This window comes from Tachysurus vachellii, chromosome 5 (genome assembly GCF_030014155.1).
Source record: "Tachysurus vachellii isolate PV-2020 chromosome 5, HZAU_Pvac_v1, whole genome shotgun sequence".
Classification (NCBI taxonomy): domain Eukaryota; kingdom Metazoa; phylum Chordata; class Actinopteri; order Siluriformes; family Bagridae; genus Tachysurus; species Tachysurus vachellii.
In genome coordinates, this window is record NC_083464.1 from 19804658 (window position 1) to 19827606 (window position 22949).

At 40.2% G+C, this 22949-nt stretch overlaps 1 protein-coding gene across 10 annotated transcripts in view; it reads left to right on the top strand.

Annotated features, from left to right (window-relative positions):
• mef2d (myocyte enhancer factor 2d) overlaps window positions 1-22949 on the top strand; it is a 57825-nt gene that overhangs the window by 18338 nt on the left and 16538 nt on the right. For 7 of the 10 annotated variants that reach the window (XM_060870261.1, XM_060870265.1, XM_060870267.1 and 4 more), the window contains exons 2-5: window positions 11886-12322; window positions 13798-14001; window positions 18949-19086; window positions 22403-22610. In XM_060870261.1, the coding sequence (XP_060726244.1) occupies window positions 12269-12322; window positions 13798-14001; window positions 18949-19086; window positions 22403-22610 (604 nt within the window). In that variant the 5' untranslated portion in view covers window positions 11886-12268. Of the gene's footprint in view, window positions 1-11885; window positions 12323-13797; window positions 14002-18727; window positions 18863-18948; window positions 19087-22402; window positions 22611-22949 lie in introns of all 10 variants that reach the window. The other 3 variants (XM_060870263.1, XM_060870270.1, XM_060870271.1) reach the window with 1 other exon arrangement.

Sequence of the window (22949 nt, forward strand, 5' to 3'; positions counted from 1 at the left end):
CCTTCCGGGTATCACACTCTTCTTCTCTTCTTATAAGTCTTTTTTTTTTTTTCTTTTGCTGTTGTTTTTTTTTCTTTCTATAGAAAATTAACAAAAAAAAGGGGGGCTTTCTCTCAGCAGTCATCATTGTATTTTAGTTTGATTGATTGGATTGATTTGAAATTTGACTTTGAACCTCAGTGAATGTCATTGATGTAAGTTTTTAGTGATTTAAGTAACGATTGAATGGTCATACCGCTTTCTCCTGGTGTGTAGCCTGCTACAGCTATGCTACCTAATGAATTCTGGATTTCTTAACTGCTAGCGATTTTTCTTCTACGTCATGGTTATAAAACTGTTAAACAAAAGTTTAAATCAGGAATGATAATAAATGTTCAGAACCCTGTCAGAGGATATGGAAAGCGTAGGTGTTGAGTAGTTCAGACCAGCCGCCTTACTCGGCGTAGCCTATTGTCTTCCAGCTGTCAGCCTGCAAATCAGTGGATAACAGCAAAAGGAGACGTTTTGATTGACATCCCAGGTGGAACAGGCTGTAAGCTATGTTAGATGCTTAACTGCACAAGGTGTATAGTGGAACATTGTACATTCTTTGGAGGAAGTGTCATTCACTTCACTACAGACTCGTATGTATTTACTTTAAGCGAGCTAAGAAGAGGAAGTCCGTATTTGTTATTAGACTCTTAGAGGTTAGATGATGTTGATTATAAAAACTCATTCGCTCACACACACAACACAAGAGAATATGGGGTGTGTTGGGGAAAATTCTCCCTCTATTGCTTCTAAATAAAGAGACCGATGTTACTGTTAGTGATTATCTCTCCTTTTATCTAAAAAGTATGAGAATTCAGCACTTAATGCTAATTCGGTTGGGCTTTCTATTCAAGAATTGGAATATTACCGGCTTCTGTATTAACTTCAGTTTTTTCTGAAAAAAACATCTTATCTTCAGTGTTGCACTTTACATTTTAAATTCTCAAACTATAAGAAAAAAGAATACAATTGATTTCTTTGGCATTTTTTTTTTTTTTTTATTGAAACGTTAACATTAGATCAATACATTACTCTACACTATAGTCAGTAGTTAGTTCCAAACTGTTTTTTAATGTACTGCTTTCTGGAGGGAAAAAAAAATCTTCTTTGGCTGTTTTTTATTATGAATGAAACATTATCAGGGATAAAAATCTAAGATGTCGTACATCTACTGTAATTCCTGGGTTTCTCTGGGCGTGTGACCTGCATATAACCAGCTTTTCATACGTATTTACATTGCTCACGCTGATGTCATTGACTGTGTGACTGAAAGGTGAAGGTATTCCCCTTTTCAGGATGCCAGGTGCCACACCCTTCATCTCCATCGTCATAGGACTGGAGAAATGAGCAAGGAATAATAATGTTGTTTGTTTTGTGTTAGCTGCCCAGTGTTTGGTGGTTGCCGGTTCTTGCAGCATGTGATCTTTGTGAGCAGATAGAGCGCTTGCTTTATTAGTTCTACCTTTGCGTTGTCAACTGACAGGTCAGACCACATTCATCACACTGCTACTGAGACAAACAGGTCAGTGTCACCTGCAGACTCTTCACACTCCCTCAGCAGTGTGTGTGTGTGGTTTGCCTTGTATGCACTAATCAATATTTCTTTCTTACACAAGAATTAACTGGTATTAATAATATAATAATTGCTGCTATTAATATAGAAAATTGTACAGATTCTTCACTGCAAGATGCCAACACAGATTATTTAAAAGCGACTGATATTTATTTAGTTTGCATTTAATAAAATATGTAGTAAAGATGTACAATATGTAAACAATTTATTTGACCGCGTGAACGGGGTCTTTACACCCACCTATCCTTATGGCCTACAGCTGTATTTGTTAAACTGGCATGACATGAAATCCTTTCAAGACATTTTGGTGAAATATATTTGTTTTAATAAATTAGAAGTGTCAAAATACATGATGGGCAGAAACAATTTTGGTTAAGAACAGATTTTTTTATACACAATATACTTTGCTGAGATATCATGATATTGTTCTTTCTTTCTTTCTTTCTTTCTTTCTTTCTTTCTTTTATGATTCTTATGATTATTTAAAAATAATTACAGCTTGACTGAAAGCATTTATTTTCAGGCTATTATGTTGTGCTTACTCTTGAAAAAAACTTTACAGACTTAAAACACTTTTTAAATCAATATATTAAATACAAAATTTGATTTTGTTTCGATATTAAATAAAGTATTGATAATTTTTCAGCATGATGTATATTGTGTATTATAGCAATAGACGATATGTTTTTGCCACACAAGTATTAAACTAAGTGAAACTGAGGTTTTAAGCTATTGCTTTTTTGATGTGGCTTTGACGCCCACGTACTAGTGCCCGAATGTTACAGTTTGCTCGTCTACTCTGTTGAAAGGTTAGACAGTAGCAGCTGAGAATCAGAGCCCACCCCCCTTCCCATCCTGCCTCTCTCTCTGTCCTGCCAGGAGAAATGCTGCCCTTGCATTGTAGCCCCCCTTCCTTTACAGATCAAGTTCCTCATATGATTTGTTGCTAGCTCTCACTTTATATGTCGGCAGAAAAAATATAATCGCTCAGTGTTATAAGTCCTCTGTGTCACCCACCACCACAATATAGAACCATCAAACAGTGAACAGGACATAAGAATAAATGGCAAAATGGCAGTAGACTATGGTCAGCAGCTGAGTGACCAGGTTGGTGTAAGCAAGTGCCTGCCAGTCAGGGAACATGAGGCAACAGGCTGAAAATATCCTGCAGTTGGTGCTGGCAGTACAACCCAAGGTTGGAGTAAATCACTGCAGAGAGTCCCATAGGGCATCACAAGTGCCATCACTGCCCCAGTTAGGCTAGAATGAAGGTTCTGTAAAGCGGTAATCTCAGATAAACAGCTCTTTCACTGTTATTAGCAACTTGATTCAGGTTGTCAATTCTCAAATGAAGCTTATATGTTCAAAGGCTGTGTGTTAAAAGTGCTATGTTTGTGTACAGTGATTTGACCTTTATCAGTTAAAACACAAGACATACGGGTTAAGGCCCTGTTCAGACGTAACATCCTTCTCAGGTGATCCGGTAAGAAGTACGCAGACAAAGAAAGACATCCATTCACGCTAAGTATATTTAAGTCAGTTTATTGACCACATATGGTCACATTTTGTTAGTAGTGTGTTTGCCAAAAGCAACCTGAGATCACTTCAATTCCGGACCCAAAACAAGTCAATACTGTGTCAAAACACTGCTAACTGTAAGGCATTGAATGTAATAATTGCTCAGGTTAAAATTGAGGTAAACCACAACAAAATCACTGAAATTGGCTGTAATATTTAAAAGTATCTTCATGCTGTTTCATGAAAATACTACTTTTACCCAGGTGCTGAAATTGTTTGGCATTATTACAGATAAACGGTAGCACTGAGAATGAGCAAAGAGTGATGCTTATTTTGTGAGTGGTAAGAATCAGCAGATCTCACATGTACAGCATGCATGTATCAGTACAGAGGTTTAATTTATTTAATGCATGTTAAACATCCATGCTGTAGAGATTTAAAAAAAAAAAAACGCTTGACAGTTTAAAGAAGTTTTCGAACTTTACAAGACCGGTGAGTCAGCAATTTAGATGTGGCCTTATGCATGTAGCATTGAGCGCTGCATCTATTACTGTCCACCTGTCACACGGTGTATTTTGTTGATGTGTTTGTTTAAGTGTCTTTTAATTGTGAGTATTGACAGAGTGTGGGCTGGTATCTCTGCTGCTAGTAACACAATCAGTACAGAGGAGACTTTTCAGATGAATTTCTCTGGTTGCACTTCAATTTAACAGAATGTTTTGGTACGTATTTTGTTAATTACTCTAACAAACTAAAATGCAAATCTTATATCCCCCAGCTTTATCCAGAGTCACAATGCAGGCTCATATCTTCCTAGTACACTAACACTGAAACCTGTGCTTGCTCTTAGTGCTTCATTGCTTTTCTGTCAGTTTTGCCTTTTTTTTTTCCCCCAGCACTGGCACCATATGGCCGCCGATGACTGTCATTGAACAAGCTGTGGTTTGGGTGTTGTTTGAGAAGCAGCTCTTTTGCAAGAAGCTGAATTAAACATCTGACAACTGTGCTGTTCAGTACACAGGGATCCTGTGCTAAGCTGCAAAGGTGATGGATTTCTGTGTGTCGCTCTGGCCCGAATCCAGTCCCAGTCCAGGCACTGGCTCTTATCTCTAAGCCCCAGGCTACTCTGCCTACAGTTCCAGGCAGGGATGACAAAACTGGACTCTCTCTCTCACACCCTGCAGAGGAGATTACATGTTCTCGCACTCACACAGTTGCACAGAATGTCGTATGCCCACACATGGATGTGCGCCTTCTGTGCTTATCCAAGTGGAACTTAGGTGCTTCAGAGCACGTCAGCATTAGATGGATTGCAGCAGCACTGCGTTTGATAAGGTTCCTCTCAGGCAGAAGTATGTGAAAGATATAGAGCTGTAATTATTTCAGTGATTGTCTAATTATTTCTTCAGTAGATTGAAGATTGTTTCAACTAAGTAAATATAATCAGTATGCGGTATGTTTTAGTATCACTACTATTCACTGTTGTTTTGACTGGAGTGGTTAGTACAAAGTCAATAGTATTACAAAATGAACACCATTATCTTTTGTACCTTATGATTAGGGCTGATTGACATTTTTTTATTACTGTGATGAGTGTTGCTGAAGCTTCCTATGCGTACTACGAGGAGCAGAGCTCAGTGGTACATGACTATCTGCCATCAAAATGAGGAAGCACTGGCTCATAAACCTGCACCAGTTTAATTGTCTTTGAGCTGTATAGCTAAATAGCTTGCAATTATCTCTCTCAAATGTATACAGAGGACCACAGAGAGCTTGTAATCAAAGACCTGCCCAAGCAGCACTCCTTTTTTGTTCAGGCAGTGTGTATGTTTTAGTCAGTGCACTACTGTTATCTTGTTAGCATGCTACTATCAGCTTTGTGCATTTTTTTGATCTTGAACTTTGGGTTGACATTGTTTTTTAAATAATTTAGAAGATTTGGTCTTATCTGTATTTGTCTTTAATTTCACATATGGTTACTCCATCAACCTGAACATTTAAACATTTTTTTCCTTTATATCACATATGATGGTTAGGCCTTTGGAGCAACTGTGGAGTTGTTCACATTGTCCTTGTTTACATATACGCTCACCTGACACGTTATTAGGAACCCTACAGTATACTAATCCATATTGACATGGTTGCATTAGCCAATTCCTGAGGATTTTTCAGGGGAACTTTCATGCTGCACAGCTCCTGTTCTGCCACATCCCAGATGGGTTATACTTGACTTAGATGTGGTGACTGGAAGGTCATTTCACAAATTGTCATGTTTATGAAACCAGTTTAAATCAGCTTTAGCTTTAGGTACATTATCACGCTGAAAGCCATTAGAAGATAAGTTGTGATAAGGGTAAGTTGTGCTCATGACGGGATGCAAATACTCAACAGCAATACTGAAATAGTCTTGAGGTATTCAAGCGATGATTGATTGGTATTATCAGGCCCAAAGTGTGTCAAGAAAACTTTCCCCACATCAATACACCACCTCCACCATCCTGGACTGTTGGCACAAACCAAGTTGCATCTATTGATTCATGCTGCTGGTGCAAAATTCTGACCCTATCATTAGCAGAAATTGACATTTCTGCAGTCTTCAACTGTCCAGTTTTGGTGAGTTTGTGCCCACTCAGACTCAGCGTTCTGCACTTGGCTGATAGACGTTGAACCTTGGTCTTCTGCTGTTGTAGCCCATCTGTCTTGGAGTTGTACTTGTCTGTTTTGAGATGCTTTTCTGCTCAGCACAATTACTTAATACCGAGTATTTAATATGAGTTACTGTATCCTTTCTGTCAGCTCGAAACAGTCTGGACGTTCTTTGACATCTCTCATAATCAAGGCATTTCCATCTGTAAATCTGTTGCTCACTTAATGTTCTTTTTATTGCACCATGATGACTAAACTCTAGAGACTGTTGTGAGTGAAAATCCCATGAGACCAGCAGTTATAGAAATACACAAACCAGTCATTCTGGCACTAACATTCATGACTCAGTCAAAATCACTGAGATCACATTTTTCTCCCCATTCTGATGGTATGACATGAGCATCTCCCAAAAGTGCAGGCCTGGATCTGCATGATTTTATGCAGATCTGCACTGCTGCTACATGATTGTATAATTTGTATAATTACATGAATGAGTAGATGTACAGGTGTTCCTACTGACTGTTTTGTATCCAAGAGGCATGGTACCTATTTCACTAATTTCAAACCTTTCCTTGCTTTTATACTACCAAAGAGCTTTTAAGAGCCAGGCCTCATTCAGCATAATCAGCTCTGTTCACGCACCAAAAACCTGATCGTCTGAAACAAAGGCACTAATGACATCAGAAGCAGGGAGCCGTTTAATTTTATTGCCATGATGTCACTTTAAGCAGCTCCAGTTATTCACATGACCACCGTAAAATGTGGTTTTGTTTTGAAGGCGTTGAAAATTGTTACTAATAAATCAACCATTAAGATCAGAATAATGAGTCAGTTGTCTAAAATATAAAGCTATTCTTTTTTCCACTCTCCACCCACTAACAGCTCTCCCCTTCACACAATTTAAAAAAAAAAAAAAAAAAAAAAAAAAAAAAAACAGAATGGTATAGGCTAACTCATCTACACTCTTCTGCATACATGAGCTCACATACACCCACAGTTGGTTAGTTATCGATGAGAGCAGTGCAATAAACCTCAGGCATGTCTATTTTACACTTTTAAACTCAGTATTGTGGCATCATTGGGAACTCGCTCTCGCTCATGGATCAAGCTTTTCTAACTATTCTAAAGGTAACTACTAATGGCAGTGTTGGAAATGTTCATAATAACCCATTGAATGCAGAAACAACACATACGATATGTAGAACATTTGTGGACTTCATTCAATTGCTGTCGGTGTCTACGACGGTATCTTTTCTTGCTGTGTGTGCTATTTACATTTTTAAAGCATGATTTGGTTTATGTTGTGGGCTTCAGGGTAATATTGGTCCAGATATCGATTAGCCACAACATCAAAACCACTTACAGGTGAAGTGAATAACAATGATTATCTTGTGACCGTGGCATCTGTCTAGGGATTTGTTTATATCAAGTAGGAAGTGAACAGTTAATGTGTTGGGAGCAGGATAGTAGATCTGTGTGCAGCCTCAACATGGCAGGTCTTGTAGGCTGTTCCAGTATGCAGTGGTTATTTCCTAAATAAAGTGCCCTAAAGAAGGACAGCTGGTGAACTGGTGACAGGGTTGTGGGTCCTGAAGGCTCGATTCAATTCAGTTTATTTGTATAGCACTTTCAACAATTCACATTGGCTCAGTGCAGCTTTACATAAGTATTGAAACAGAATAAAATTCTGAAAGTTTAAAATTAAGTTACTATATATTTATCAATTATCCCTAACGTGCAAGCCAGAGGCAATGGTGGCAAGGAAAAACTCCATGAGATGATATGAGGAAGAAACCCTGAGAGGAAGCTCATCCTCATTTGAATGACACTGGACAGTAAATAATGTCTTTTCTACACCTGTTTTTAGCTGAGTGGAATCATGAAATCAAGAGCTACTGAGCAACTAATAGGTCAGCGTAATTATCGAGTTCATTATAGACATAACGCTAATTCTTTCCTGCTGATATCTAATGACCGACTCATTGATGTGTGTGGGGAGCGAAGGCTAGTCCATCTGGTCCAGTCCCACAGAACAGCTACTGTAGCACAAATTGCTGAAAACGTTAAGGCTGCCTATAAGAGAAAGAACACACAGTGCCTCATAGCTTGTTTTGTATCTGGCTGCGTAGCCACAGATCGTTCAGAGTGCCCATGCTAACTCCTGTCCACCACTGAAATAGCCCGCTTTAATGAGTCACGGTTTCTTTTACATCATGTGGATGGCCGAGGTGAGTGTTCTGTTGCTTGAGTTGACACAAGGATGTATTATGGCAACATGACAAGAGTTAAAGGTGTTGACATCCCCTCCATATTGCCCAAATCTCAATCCAATCATGCATCTCTGGCATGTGTGGACAAACGAGTCTGATCCATAGAGGCCCCACCTCTCAATGTACAGAACTTAAAGGGTCTACTGCTAACATCTTGGTGCCACATACCACAGTACAGTTTCAGAGGTCTTATGGAGTCCATCCCTCAAAGGGTCAGAGCTGTTTTGGTGGCACAAGGGAGACTCGCACAATATTAGGCAGATTATTGCTGATTGTATCTAATATGTATCTCGATTCTATCATTATAAACTACTAGAATATTGTCTTGGGCTTAACTGCTCGTCTGAAAGTGTCTTCTGCAAACATCTGAAGCCCAACACTTAAAGTCAGCCTCTTCAACTCAGATTCCACTCAACTGCTATCTATTTTACTTTGAGAGTTCAGACTGTGGCTTTTACTGTAGCATAGAAATGGTCTTGGCTGGTGAACTCCATTAAGATCTGCCATGCCAAGTCCTGTCTCACAAACCTTTATGAAAAAACCTCTCCGATAACTCAAAAGAACTGAGTGGTTGGTGTAAGTGTTACTGAATTCAGCTTTCTTTTTGGCTTTGAGTCGGTCGTGCAGTGGAACAGTTTTGTGCATGCTCTGAGTGGCTGGGAAGTATTCTGTTCCGTTCTCCCAGGGTTAAAGGTTAGTGTCTGACTCTGCTTGCAGATAAAGAAAGCTTTTCATGTGCGCTGGCCCCATATTCCAACACGCAGTCTGACGCAGCAGTGCCTTTGAAACTGGACAAGTCCTTTCTTCTTTTCAGCACATACTCTCTAACCGCAGAGAAATAACAGTCACAACAAACATCTCTCCAGAGGATGAATGCATATGATGGTGTCACATTTACCAGCTACTCTGCACCACAGAATGAAATAATCTAGCTAGCGTTAGGGAGGGTTTCATAATAGCCAGCTGCTTGAGGTGTGTGTGTGTGTGTGAGTAAGTGCGTTTTGAGTAAGCCTTAAATTCTACATTCTTAACTCACAAAGATCTCACACCCACAACCGTAAACAATCCTAAGCAAATAATGTAGAATGATAAATTGTTTAATTTAGATTTTTTTCCCCCAGCCAAAATCTAAACACGGGTGACCTCATGGCAGGTTGGATGAATAAACATAAATAGACAATATGAAGCATCTCTCCGTCCCTATGCTTTCCCTAATCCCAAACCAGCTAGTTAAACTGTCATAGCTCCCCGAGCTGACTTGAGCTGGATTATCGTATTTCATTAGTTTTAATATTTGATTATTATTATTATTGTGAAGCATTGATCAGGAGCAATAGTACATTGTCAGGGTATCAGTGTTGTACTACATGTTTATTAGCACGAATACAACTTGCAGCAGAAGTACACCATGTAAGATGCAGACCTATGTGACTTTTTTCAAGAAAAATAAAAGGAAAAGTTATGATGTTTTGCCAGAATTCCTCCCCTGCTAGTCTCTTATCTTTCACTTTGCATGATCTTAAAAAAAGATACAAATGCTAAAATTGAAATTATTATTCATGTCCACAACTAAAATTCTCTCAAAATTCATTTTATTTACTTGAAGATACAAATCTTAATTAACGCTACTTAAACAGCTGCTCAGTGATGGACCTGATCCCAATGTGAACCAGCTGCCTGTCTTTCTCTGATCTACATGATTTATCTAAAATTCATTGTGAGACCGGATACAGGAATTCTCTATCTGAGCATGAATCCTAGGCTTTCCCCCTGACTTTAAAGGGCATTCTTTGAAGTAACGATGAGGAAATACTGCTTGCTCCATGCCGTGCCGTCTGTAGTAGAGCGTGTGCTCCAGTCTCCAGTCATGCGACTGTGTACGCAGTCTGGATTTGTGTGTAAATATAGAACACTATTTTAAGGCCTTTTTTTGAGACGGAGATAGTTATAGCAGGTTTTTAAAATTATCATAGCCCACATGTCTATTTTGAGGTAGCATTAAGCTCATTCATGCTTCCATTCATTCAGACATGTGCTGACTGTGGAAGTCCCAACTCCCGCACACAGCCGTCTGTGCTTAGTGCTTGTTTCAATGTCTTTTATTTTTAACTGAACTGCTGTATACACAGGGTAATGATACTGGGTATAGTGCCAGGCGATTACTGAACGAGAAGTAGGAGACAACTTGAAAGCTTGATTATCAGTTCTAGCATCTAAAAGGCATTGGCGGATGATACCGGAATTGTTTCTATAATTAATATCATATTAAATACGGCACACATTCGCACTGCTGCTAGTTGTCATGAAGATGTATTGCTGTCTGCTCGCAGACCTGCATGTCGGCTCAGTTTTATAATCGCATGCCTCGTGCCCAGGCAGGGATGCACTATTTTGCCGCAGGTCGGTGAGGCTCAGTCATGTGGCTATGATGTCTCTAATGAAGCTGATACAGCACAGCTCACCTCCTCCTGCCCTAATGTTTCCAAGGGAAATGCAAACCTCCAGAGAAGTGTCGTCGTCTTCTTCTTCATCATCTCATCCCTCTGCTCATTCTGCAGTCTAGCGCATATCCTTGGCCGTTATCTGAAGAGCGCTTTCCGTCTGCACATTAAGCAATTAAACAAGCGTAGCATTCAAGATGATCTATTTATTTAATTATTTATTTGATTGAATGGTGCAGGTCTGATTTGGTTATTTCACCAAATCATTAGCACTGATACTGAATATTAAACCACAATATGTACATGGGCATGAATCGTAATTAGCCAGCATGTCATCTAATCTTTAAATACAACACTAAATGTAGCATGGATTTCTATTCATTTACAGTTTGGAAACCAATTAACGTCTACAGATGCTTTGAGAAAACGTGTAATGGTTAAAGCAAAGTTAACTAGATAGCTAAGGCACTGCTTTTTAATAAGGCTTTTTATTTAGCTAGTTTTTTGTTTGTTTGTTTGTTTTTGTTTTTGTTTTGTTTGTTTGTTTTTTTTGAGGAAAAAAAAAGATGCCACTGCATGCTTTACATTTTTATAAATTCAATATATTCTTTTGCCTGCTGATGCAGCTGAGTAATTGAGGATTAGGGGCCATGCTAAAGGGCCAGGCAGAGGTTATTTATTTGAACACATTTAATGACATTAACCGCTAAGGTTCCGCTGCTCTAAATGTTGCTTTGTCTGGAGCATGTTTGTCATCCCTGTACTGCTTTGTTGAACCTCACTGACACCATCATCTTTAATACTACTTTATATACACAGCATAGGACAGGAGACATCCTCATCCTTTTTATTTTTATTCTTATAAAGGACCATGTATTATCTCATGTTTTTGGCTAAAGAGAATCCTCCAGATTAGGGATGTAACCGAATACGAGTACTTTATTCCAACTGAATGAACGTGTTCTTAAATGATACCAATACATCTTTTGTAAAGAGAGCATGCCAGACAGCTTGGCGAGGCTTATAGATGTGTATTGGGAAGGGATTTTGTTTTTACATTCATGAAGCTCACGGGACAAACTAAGCCATCTTTAGTACCTGCTTGGCCCAGGTCATGATACTTTAAATCATGGTACTATTTTGTTTATATTTTGGGAAATTGTTCTAATAAAATGCAGAATTCATAAACTGGTCCTACTTGGGACCAGTTATAAACTAGAGGGATATGTCAGTTCATAAGCCATGCTGACAGTGCTAGCATTTCTGCTACTTTTTTTTTTATTCCAAACCCACTTGGGATTAAATAATGCAGATACAGATAATAATATTTGCAGCACTAGAGATTATCATGTGTGTGTCTGTTTGTTTTTTTTTTTTGGTCTAACTCTTTGCTCTCTTCTATTTTAGGTCCATAACTCATCATCATCATAATCATCTTCATCTCCATCATCATCAGATTTATTTCGAGTGGGATTGGAGCACAGTACGGACCCAGAGCGGATGATTTACAGCCTAAGCAAACCGTGAACTGAAGGCTCTGCCAGGAGGCCTCGCTCTTTCCTTACTTACATACTCCTTTTTTTTCTGCTGTGGGGGAAGAATCACGAGCCCAGCTGCTTCAGACAGGTGGGACAGGGAGAGTGAGGGACAGAGTGTGGGCGAGCGAAAGACAGGCGCCTAGTTGCCATTTGCGGCCCTGTACACTCATCAGGACGGCCACAACCTTTGCCATCTGATCTCATCACAAGCTCCACCCTGCCCCCATCACAACCCCGCCAATTACAGCAGATATGGGGAGGAAAAAGATCCAGATCCAGCGAATCACAGACGAGCGGAACAGACAGGTGAGAAGTTATTTTGTGTGTGTGTGTGTGTGTGTGTGTGTGTGTGTGTGTGTGTGTGTGTGTGTGTGTGTGAATGCTTTTATTACTGTTGACACGAAACAAATATAGTTTGTTCTATTTAGCAGTATTTATTTATTTATTTATTTTACCAATTTCTGAATTTTGCCATCTGTTTTATTTTAATAGCTAATCACTTGATGTTTTTCAAACTCTCCCCGTTTTTACCACCAGTCTGTTGGAATTATTTGCAGAACTGTATTATTCATCCTTGGTCCATGAGTTCCCCATTATAACATTTCTTTTATTATAAGCAACAGCCTGTTTGAAAAATAAAAAAACCCACAAAGTACTTTTGAAGAAATCCAATTTGACCAAAATCAATGCACACACACACACACACACCCATACCCCCTCCACCCCCCTGCATACTCGGGTGAGAGCATTACATGTAAAGATCTGTAGATAAGCTCAAAGATACAAGGTTAATTGGAAATAAAGAAGTGAGAAGAACCAGGTCGTTGCTCCTAGCACATGCCACGAATGCACACATTTTGTCATACTTCTTATGTTGCTATTGGTTACCTGCAAGTCTATTTTTGATACCAATTATCATGCGCTTGTTTGTGAAAAAATTCACATTTAAGAAATCAGATTTTCTCATAATGAAATATATAGCAAAAAAGAAGTCGATTTTCTCGTGTCATTAGTATGCCCACAGTTATCTGGCATCCTTTTGTTTTCCCACAGACAATTCTTTTTTTTTTTTCTTTTTTTTCCATCATGGTCAAGCAATTGTATTGAAGATGAAAAATTTAAGATGGAACGATTCAAATGTTTCCATTGCCTTTTCTGGGAAATATTAGGTTTTGAAGAATATTGTGGGGGTTCTTTTGTCTGCTTGGATGTGTTTGGATCTTTAGTCCTATTGTTTTAAGCAAGCCTTTAGAAGAGTGCTGCATCTCAGCAGATGGAATATGGTTAATACAGCGCTTTATTTGTAGCACTCCATCTGTGTCTGCCTGTCTCGAACTGTGTGTGTGTGCATGTGTGTGTGTATGCACACACGTTTCTGTATTTACGCAGAGGTACAGATGGAGAAGGTCTGATTTGAAGAGTATAGATTTAGTGGCTATGGAAACAACTCGGAAATAATTTGATTTGTGCTCGCGGGGATCACAAAAGAAAGAATCAAGGGGCTCCAGACTTAATATTTTTTCAGAGTTGTATCAGTGTTATACGGAAGGATGCTAATAATATGTAAATGTAATTCAATTCATGATAACTGGGCTAACTAAGCTTTTGTAAAATGTGTAATTATTGATTTATTATGTACAGTAAACAAATGATTAAATAAGTGTTCTTTATATTTTTGACTCTTTCTGCTCTCCTGTTTTGTGTCTCCTGCATTTATTCGTTATCCCTCCTGTGCTCTGCACCATCCTGACCTGCTCCTTATCTGCCTTTTTCTCTGGCAGGTGACGTTCACCAAGCGCAAGTTTGGCCTCATGAAAAAGGCCTATGAGCTGAGTGTATTGTGCGACTGTGAGATTGCCCTCATCATCTTCAATCACTCCAACAAGCTCTTTCAGTACGCCAGCACCGACATGGACAAAGTGCTGCTCAAGTACACAGAATACAACGAGCCTCATGAAAGCAGGACCAATGCAGATATTATAGAGGTAATGTGGCCATGGACAAACACGGCCTGTTTTTTGCTTTAACGATTATAGTTTAGAGATTCAGAAAGCTCCTAGCTGATTGGACTCCAGGTCTTACCATTGTTGGCATGATGACACTGACTGTGCAAATTGGTCTTTGCTTTGTATGTTGTCTATAGTTTGTATAAAGCCATTTGTTCTTTTATATTTCTCTTTTTTTCTTAATTTGCTATTGTCTTCTTCCCTAGCAGTGCAGGGCAAGTTTTCAGCCTTAGCTTGAATAAGTATGGACTCTTACACTTCAGAATGAATGAGAGCACGTGTTGGGAGTCATGGCCTCCTATGTGCCAGGGAGCAGCTTGCTGCAGGTGTAGGCGAGGTTTTACGGGCGTGTGGGTCGCTATAAGCCACTGGCTGCTTGCCTGGAAGATGGTGGGACAGCAGAGGTAGGGACAGCTGGACCTTCTGGCTCCCCCTGGCCTTGGCCTGAAAGAGAGGGCTACACACACTCTACACTCTCACATGCAGCCCACACACTATCCGTTATAAGCAATATGAGAAACGGCTGCCAGCATACACAAGTGTAGGCCGTCCTTATTGTTAAATATTTTAGATAATGCATTTGCTGCACAAGAATATGGGCTAAAAAGCCACAGCAGTTTCTGTGGGCTCTGTGAATGCTCTGTAATGCACTTTTATGGAATAATCAGAGAGGTATGTGGGAGAGAGCACTTACTTTATGTTCATGAGAAACAAGCTGTACATGTCTTTCTCATGACATAAGGCCACAATAGTAGATGTGCATGCTTCTTATTGGTTGCAGCTGCACATGGTATAAGTGTATGTGGATAAGAGAGAAAGACTGCACATGTGATGTGGTAGAGATTTCGGTGCCCCTGTGGGTTATATCAGCTTAAGGCTGACTGGGTAACTGTGTGTGTGTGTGTGTCTGTGTGTGTCTGTCTGTCTGTGTGTCTGTCTGTCTGTGTGTGTGTCTGTGTGTCTGTCTGTGTGTCTGTCTGTGTGTCTGTCTGTGTGTGTGTGTCCATGCACTTTAGTGTGCAGTGGACCATAAAGCTGCTTCATGTAATATTGAGATGCAGTGTGTTATGGCAGGAGCTCCACTTGCCCCTGACATCCAGCAGCAGGGCCTGAGGAACTAGTCCAACGGATGACAGTGCCACTGTACATCCCTTCAATTGCTCCAAAATGCATTTCCCTTCTTCTGCCTCACTCACTCACACACACACACACACACACACACACACACACACACACACACACAAATGGGTTTATAAATAAAACAATAAATGATCCTTATGCTTAGAGTGTTTTACCTATGTATAAATTAATTACATTGTTGGTCTTTGCTTAAAGACATTTCTCTTCTCCCGCCTTACATACTGATTTGTATTGAACAGTTCTATACATATAGGCAGACATTCCATCACACTACTGGATGACTGTGAAGTCATGCATATGTATGTGCACTCACCAGATTCTCTCTGTGGCCCACACAAAGCTGTGCGTGTCTGTGTGCGTGAGTGTGTGTGTGCGTTCGTGCATGTGTGCGTACGTGTGTGCATGTGTATGGCTTGCTTGCATTTCCTGCCAGAGTATGTTAATCCGCCTGACTGCAACTCCCAATGAGAGAGCAAAGGGACATGAGAAAGAGAGAGCAAGTGTCAAGAGATGTAGCAAAATGAAGTGAGAAAGAGAAGAATAAGTTGGAGGAAGGGAAGAAGAGAAATGGGGTGAAGGAAGAAACATTGAGTAATTCCCTTCAATCAGATCCAGACTGCAGTAGAAAAGAGCTGTCAGCAGAAGCTGTGAAGGAATAATGATTTTCATGTTACCAGGAATACTGTTACTAATCATGGAACATCCAACAATATACGGTGATGCGTAGGCTAAACAAGTACTCCAACTTATTTCCAGCTGCCATGGCTTTTTAAGATAACTTTTATTAATCCCTCATTGGGATGTCATACAAGCAGATATGAAGCAGCATGATTAGTGAATTTCCAAAAAACAGAATTATATTAATGTCTAGTTATCACTTACACGGTGCAAGCAACTGACTGTGGTCTTCAGCACATGCTAAACTCATAATCCACAGGAATCGTTTCAGAAATTCAAGAACTTTAGGCAGGCTTCCACTGGAGAACTTGTTCCTAAGCCTTAGCAATTCGTGCTGCAGGAAAACATTTCTGTGTAACAGGAAATCCTGAAGCTTGCCATATTGTGTGGTTTGATCGATCAAATGCAGGCTACACTAAATGACTAAACCACTTATATGGAATTTCACAAGCTTGACAAAGCTTATTATTAGCATAACAGCTGATTTTGTCCAGGAGTGCTACAACATTTACACATGAGCTGGAATACAGCTGGATAAAATTGCTGTATTAAAGGACACACAAAGGCAACTTCAGTCTTATCTTCCATGTTTGCTGCATGCAGAGATGTCATATCCATTGCACCGCCTGTGTATTCATTTGCGTCACCTCTGTTATTTTACATAAGTTCGGGAAGTAGGAACTTTTCCAGGAACAATGCGGTTCTCATTCAGTAGAGTTGCAGAACGTTTTAGTTTTTCAAAAGGTTCTCAGTTGAAATGTGCTTGTTGGTGTTTCCAGACCATGATAAGAGAAGTAGTGGAGCAGTGTCAGGGTTCCTGTTGATTGCTCTTCTATGGACTCTATAGCGTAATCTGTCCTTCTCCATATAATCCCTGAGACCTGGCACTTCCTTACATACTGTAATCTGCATGTGGTGGAATGTCAAGCTCTTGTTATCCTCCCCAGCCATCACAGATGTGGATCAGGATGATCTGTGAAACTGTATTTGTGTAGCACAGCTTTGCACACCGTGCTCTTTACTAAGGTGTCACAACGTGTCGCAAAATAATGGGCAGAATAATTCTTCATTAAGCAACGAAGAAACAAACACTTCAAGGTGTAGTTGAATAAAAGCTAGTTATGCTTTTAGTTAAGCTGCTCTCAATAGTGACTCGCTTCAACTCTGTAAAGCCTTTCCTTCTTAACTCACTCACTCCCCAGAATACCAAAGCTATATACACTGTTACCCAAGCAGCTGATGGAGAAATTACATTAGACCCATGTATAAATCATGGGCACACTGATGCAGGACAGCACTTTTTAAAAGGGGCCAAAGAAGAGGTAGGTGTGCACGAGGAAATAGCTGTGCATCTCTGTGTAGCCTCTCTGTTCTTTGGGCAGCCATAGCAAAGCCATGGCCGGGTGTGTGTTCTCCGGGGACGACATGAGGCTTCACACACACTTCACATAGCGCAAATGGGACATGACATTACATTCTGCCTCCACATACAGCAACCCACACCAAACGCCCTCGTACACACCAGCAAGACAGAGCACATGAGGCTCTGAAAGGAAAATAAGCGCTCGGAATTTGAGAAGGAGGGCAGGATGTAGGGATGGATAGATTGCAGGAAACAAGGACAAGAATGAGTCAGTCCAAATAGTCGTGGGAGAGCATAAGAACATGGGAAGAGAGCATGAGATGCATAAAGAAGACGAGAACGAGAGCACAGCTAATGGAAGAAGAAGGGAGGAGGATAAATGAGAGTAGGCTTATGAAGGCTGGGAGAGCAAGAAAGACGAGATGGGAGGGGGAAACAGAGGGGGAGGGGCAGAAGAACGAAAACAGGAGCTCCAACCATTCAGAGCGTGTGGAGCTCTGCAGGGGAATCTTACCTTGGCAACACAATAGAAGCCGGCCACATGAAAGAGAAAGCCAGCAGAGAGAGGAGCACAGGGACAGGTGAACTGATGGCCCAGACCCAGAGACAAGCAAATCAGCTGACATTATCTGCCATGTGTGTGCGCGCGTGTGTGCGCGAGTGTGTGTGTGTGTGTGTGTGTGTGTGTGTGTGTGTGTGTGTGTGTGTTAGAGAGAGAAGTGTGAATTAAGAGGATTGCATCTGTGTCCTTGTCACTGCCTGATGGAGATTTTTTTCCCTTCCTTTTGCTATTTTTGCAGACCTCAGCTTATTTTGCCCTAGCAGAGCACGGAAGTAACTGTAGGGCTCTGTGTGCTGCGTGTTTCCATCCATCTGTTTCATTAATATAGACAATTCGTATTTAGTTTATCAGCATATCAATCCTGAACAGTAATATGCTGTTGCGCTATTGACAGGTGACACCATATTTCAGTAGTGCCATTAATTTTGCATTCAGTATTTCCGTGTGTTGCTTCACATAGTAAAACACTGAACGCCCTAAAATAAACTATATAATGTATTTTCTTTGATAGTTTAAAACATTAATCATTACATGTTATGTTGAATATTTTCCTTAAGAGCTCTAGTAATTCCAGAGCTGGCAGTATGATGGCTATGTTGTCTGTTTATGAGGTTTGTTTTCTGTGGGAATTTTTCTTTGCCTCATACTGCTGTCATTGCTGTCAGAGACCCTTTATTTTTTAGGTTACATTCATACCAGCAAAGCTACTTAGAGGAAAGCTTGTGTGGGAAATCCTCTAAAAATAAGACCACTCCATGCCAAAGAGTCACCAGAATGTTTTCATTCCAGCATTCACACCCTTACTTTCTTCTTCCAGCTCTCTATATACTTTGCAGTTTCCAAAAAATGCTGTTAAATCCAACCCCTATAACACCTGATATAACTCTACGTGTCTGTTATTGACTTTCTGTTTGATATGCCCTCATGTTTCCCCCTCTCTGTCCTGTTTTGAACTGTTTAAGACGTTGCGAAAGAAAGGCTTTAACGGTTGCAACAGTCCTGAGCCAGACGGTGATGACTCAATTGACCAGAGCCCCCTACAAGACGACAAGTTCAGAAAGAACGAGGAACTGGATATCCTCTTCAAGCGATATGGCGTGAGTATCCCTCTTTCTCTTGCCGTTCTAACCTCATTCCCTCTCTCTGTCTCTTTCTCCCTATCCTGTCCCGGACCTATATGAAGGCTCTGAACAAGAAAGAGCACCGGGATTCGGAAAGCCCGGACCCTGAGGAGCCCTTCTCGCTCACACCTCGCACTGAGGAGAAGTACAAAAAGATAGACGAGGAGTTTGATAAAATGATGCAGAGCTATAGACTGTCAGTGAGTACCAGTGTGAAGGGGGCCACTCATGGCCCAGCAAGCAACTCACAGAGCCTGCTGTCAGTCCAAGCAACCAACTCACAGAGCACCTGCGTACCATGGCTCACCCCCCACACCACTCCCCACCCCCTCCTCCATTTCTCTCAATTTCCTCTGAATGTGTGTGCTCGGCCACAGGGACAGCACAGTATTTACAGCCTACCCTTCTCCGCTTTACTCTGCTGTTAGAGCAGCTGAAAACATTTTGGCCGTGTTCCTGTGCTGGCTCTCTTATTTTATAAAAAATACTTTTCTACAATGACCAGTGGCTGAACTTTCAGCTGAACTTTTTTCATGGGACTTTCCTTTTAGATGGTCCTCACTCATCTGTCTAGTCTAATAGTATCAGTTATTAGTATCAGGATTAAGGTTTAAATCAAGTGTCTGACCCTTTAGAGAGAATGATAACCAGGCCACCTAGCACACCATTCACGGGAGATGGCAAACGAAAGCATACACGCATATGGCACTTCTTTCTTTCTTTCTTTCTTTCTTTCTTTCTTTCTTCCTTTCTTTCTTTCTTTCCTCCTTTCCTTCTTTCTTTCTTTCTGTATTTATTTTCGTTCTTCCTTCCTTCCTTCCTTCCTTTCTTTCTCTTTCTCTGTGTCTCCTCTGTCTCTGTCTCTCTCTCTCTCTCTCTCTCTCTCTCTCTCTCTCTCATATGAAAGACAGCAGATATAAACACACTCATTTGCTCACTGTGGGAATGCATGTGTTAGGGACTCCCTAGGAGACACTGTAATACAGTCAGACATATTTACTTATGTAAACACATATTTGGAGATTATTACTTAAGTGCTTCCATTACCGTTTGGTTTGGTCGGAACTTTTAAAAGCAATGCACATAATAGGATCCAAATTTTCATGCATTACTGTACAAATCAGCTAAGGCAGTTTTTGATAGACTTTTATGGATACATAATTGTGCCCTGTCTCAATAAATCTCTGTATTACTCTCAGAGTGTTGTAAAACATTAGCTTTGGGCCATTTTCTTAGTGAGACCAAACTAGTAAAGGGATCTTCTTCTTTTTCCTTTTTGAATTACATCAATCAGTCAAATCCATTCGATGAACAACCGACAAGAAATACACATAGTGTATTATGTTGAATTCTGTGCTGAAGGTAACGGGATTCATGCAAGACTCTACCGAGACATTTAGGCTGCTTTCTGTTACCGAAGATAATACAGTATCTTGTGGAGGACGTCTGCAACCTTGCAGAGTTTGCTACCTACCCTGATAGATCCGTTGTGAACTACTCCCTTTGTGATTAGAATGAAGTTATAGCAACATGTTAACTAAAGTCAAAACCCTGACAAAAACAAACATGTTTGTGAAACCTGTCTGAAATGTTAGTGTTTTTAATATACAGAATAATTACGTTGAGTCCAAGGTGCTGTAAAGTGATGTATGCTTCTCGTTTTCCTCCCACTTTTCCCACTCACTAACTCCTTCCCCATCGCCTGGCTCGTGTGCAGTGCTGTAACACATGCCTACTGTCTGTCCCCCCGGGCCACCAGCATGCCACAGTGGGCTATCGCTGTCAGTTCTTTTGCTAATGTTCAATCAGACCAGATAACCCAATATTTCTTATTTGATCCTCATATGTTGTTCAATCAATGATGTATCCTTAGTTGCCAGTTAATTTCTCTGATGTTCTATTAAATTCTAAATTCTGATTGTTTTGGTTCCTTACTATATAAGGAAATAATGTAAATTACATGAATAAAGTAATGTTTCTTACTACCAGCCATTGAGGGGTTAACTCTTAGTTCTGGTCACAAGCCCAGATAAAAGAGGAGGGTTGCATCAGGATGGGCATCCGGCATAAAACCTTTGCCAAATCAAATATATGCAGGTCAGATGGTCCGCTGGTGTGACCCCAAACGGAACAGCCGAAGTTCAACAACAAGATTCATTTGCTCAATGTTGTACATTTTCGTTATATCACAATGATTATTGTTGAGTGTTTACATAATTGAATTTTTAACTCAAAAAGAAAACATTTTAAAATGTTATTTCCCAAAAAAGGTTGCCTTGGTGAAGCTTTTGGTTTATTGTTATTTAGCAAGACTTTAGTGTGTGTCATCTATTTGAGGTGAAGGAAGCTGTTTCTTTATTTTCTACCACTTGAAGGACAAGCTGCAAATGTTTGTCTTTAAAGAAAAAGAGAGCATGGAGTACCATACTTAATCATTATAAAGAAAGTTGTTAAGCGTGCTGTCTAAGTTTCACATTAAACATAACTATAAATGAATTAAAGAATGATGTTATTCTTTTATTTAAAAAGAAAGTGTAATCGATGTAATCCAAATGTAAAGAAATGGCTGTGGTATATGAGGAATAAAATATGACTGGGCATGGTTCTGTCAGAAACTAATAGATTAGGGGTGTTTAATTACATGTCACACTTTTCTGTTGTTGGTTATTTTCCTGTGGCATCATTTCCTGTCATGTTTTATCTCTTACATGTTAAAGCCTTGACTGGAATGATGTTATGTCCAACTTTATGTATAAGAATCTTCTTTCATACGTTTGACAATGTGGCTATTTTATCTATTTTATTCCCCTAGTATTGCCGATTGATAGGAATGAAGCAGGTTTCTTTTTCTCCTTGGTGTGAACTTCAGGGTGGAGAGACTCGTATTTACATGATTCAAATAAGGATGTTGGAGAGAGATAGAACAGCAGAGCGGAGAGTAGACAAAGGACTCGAATAAGCAGACTGCTAAACTGGGTCCTTCTCAGCACGCAAGAGGCCCATTGCGGCCCACATTCTAATTTTAGTGGCCCTGCTTTTGTGGAGGATCATGGTAAAATGGGTCTTTATCAGAGCTAGAGGACAGTTTGAGTGCAAAGAGTACTGGAAGTGGCTAGTTGCACATCACAGAATGTTAAAATGCTAACCATAAAAAACACAGACCCACAGGATCCACAGTAAAGTCTAGATTGTAGGAGGTTGGACAAATTCGGTACTAAAAAGATATTTGTAATTATTACAGTCCCCAAATTGGACTAAACAGAAGATGGATTGCTATTGTAATGTCAGAGTAGTAGCTGTTATTAAAGATTATTAAGGTCCATTGAGATTAACTCCTGTACTCCTGTCTTAGCTTCCCATGTTCTGCTTCTGGAGAGTCTGCACAAGCCACTGGCATGCTATTAAAATGTGTGCGTGTTTACATTACAGTGCATATTATACATTTGTGTATGATTGTGTGCACAGTATATGAAGGAAGCCAAAGCATCACTAAATCCTTTCTTCTTGTGCTCTCAGTCTACAGTGCCAGCACCCACTTTCTCCATGCCAGTCACAGTGCCTGTGTCCAGTCAGAGTCCTCTGCCCTTCAGCAATCCAGGCAGCCTTGTTACCACTTCCTTTGTCACCTCCACACTCACAGACCCTCGCCTGCTGTCACCACAGCAACCACAGCTCCAGAGGAACACAGTGTCTCCTGGTCTGCCACAGAGACCAGCCAGTGCAGGTGAGAATGATACACAGGCCGTGTCTACGCTACAGTGGATAAATTTGGGAACAGATATGGTTTTCTCTGTTTCGACCATTTTAAAATACAGTTACTCGTTTTATGTTTACGTGATCCCAGATTCAACGTGCCTGAAATATAGGCTGAGTTCATTTATTTTATTACATTTTTTTTAACAGACTAATACAGTATATGGAGTGTTTACATAGGTCACTGCTATAAAACCAGCCTCTGTGTGCTCACCACTGTGACTGACTATATAAAGAGTTTTTTTGTTGTTTGACCTGGCCATCATTACTGCTGTGCACTAAAGAGAAATAACTAGAAACAGAAGAACTA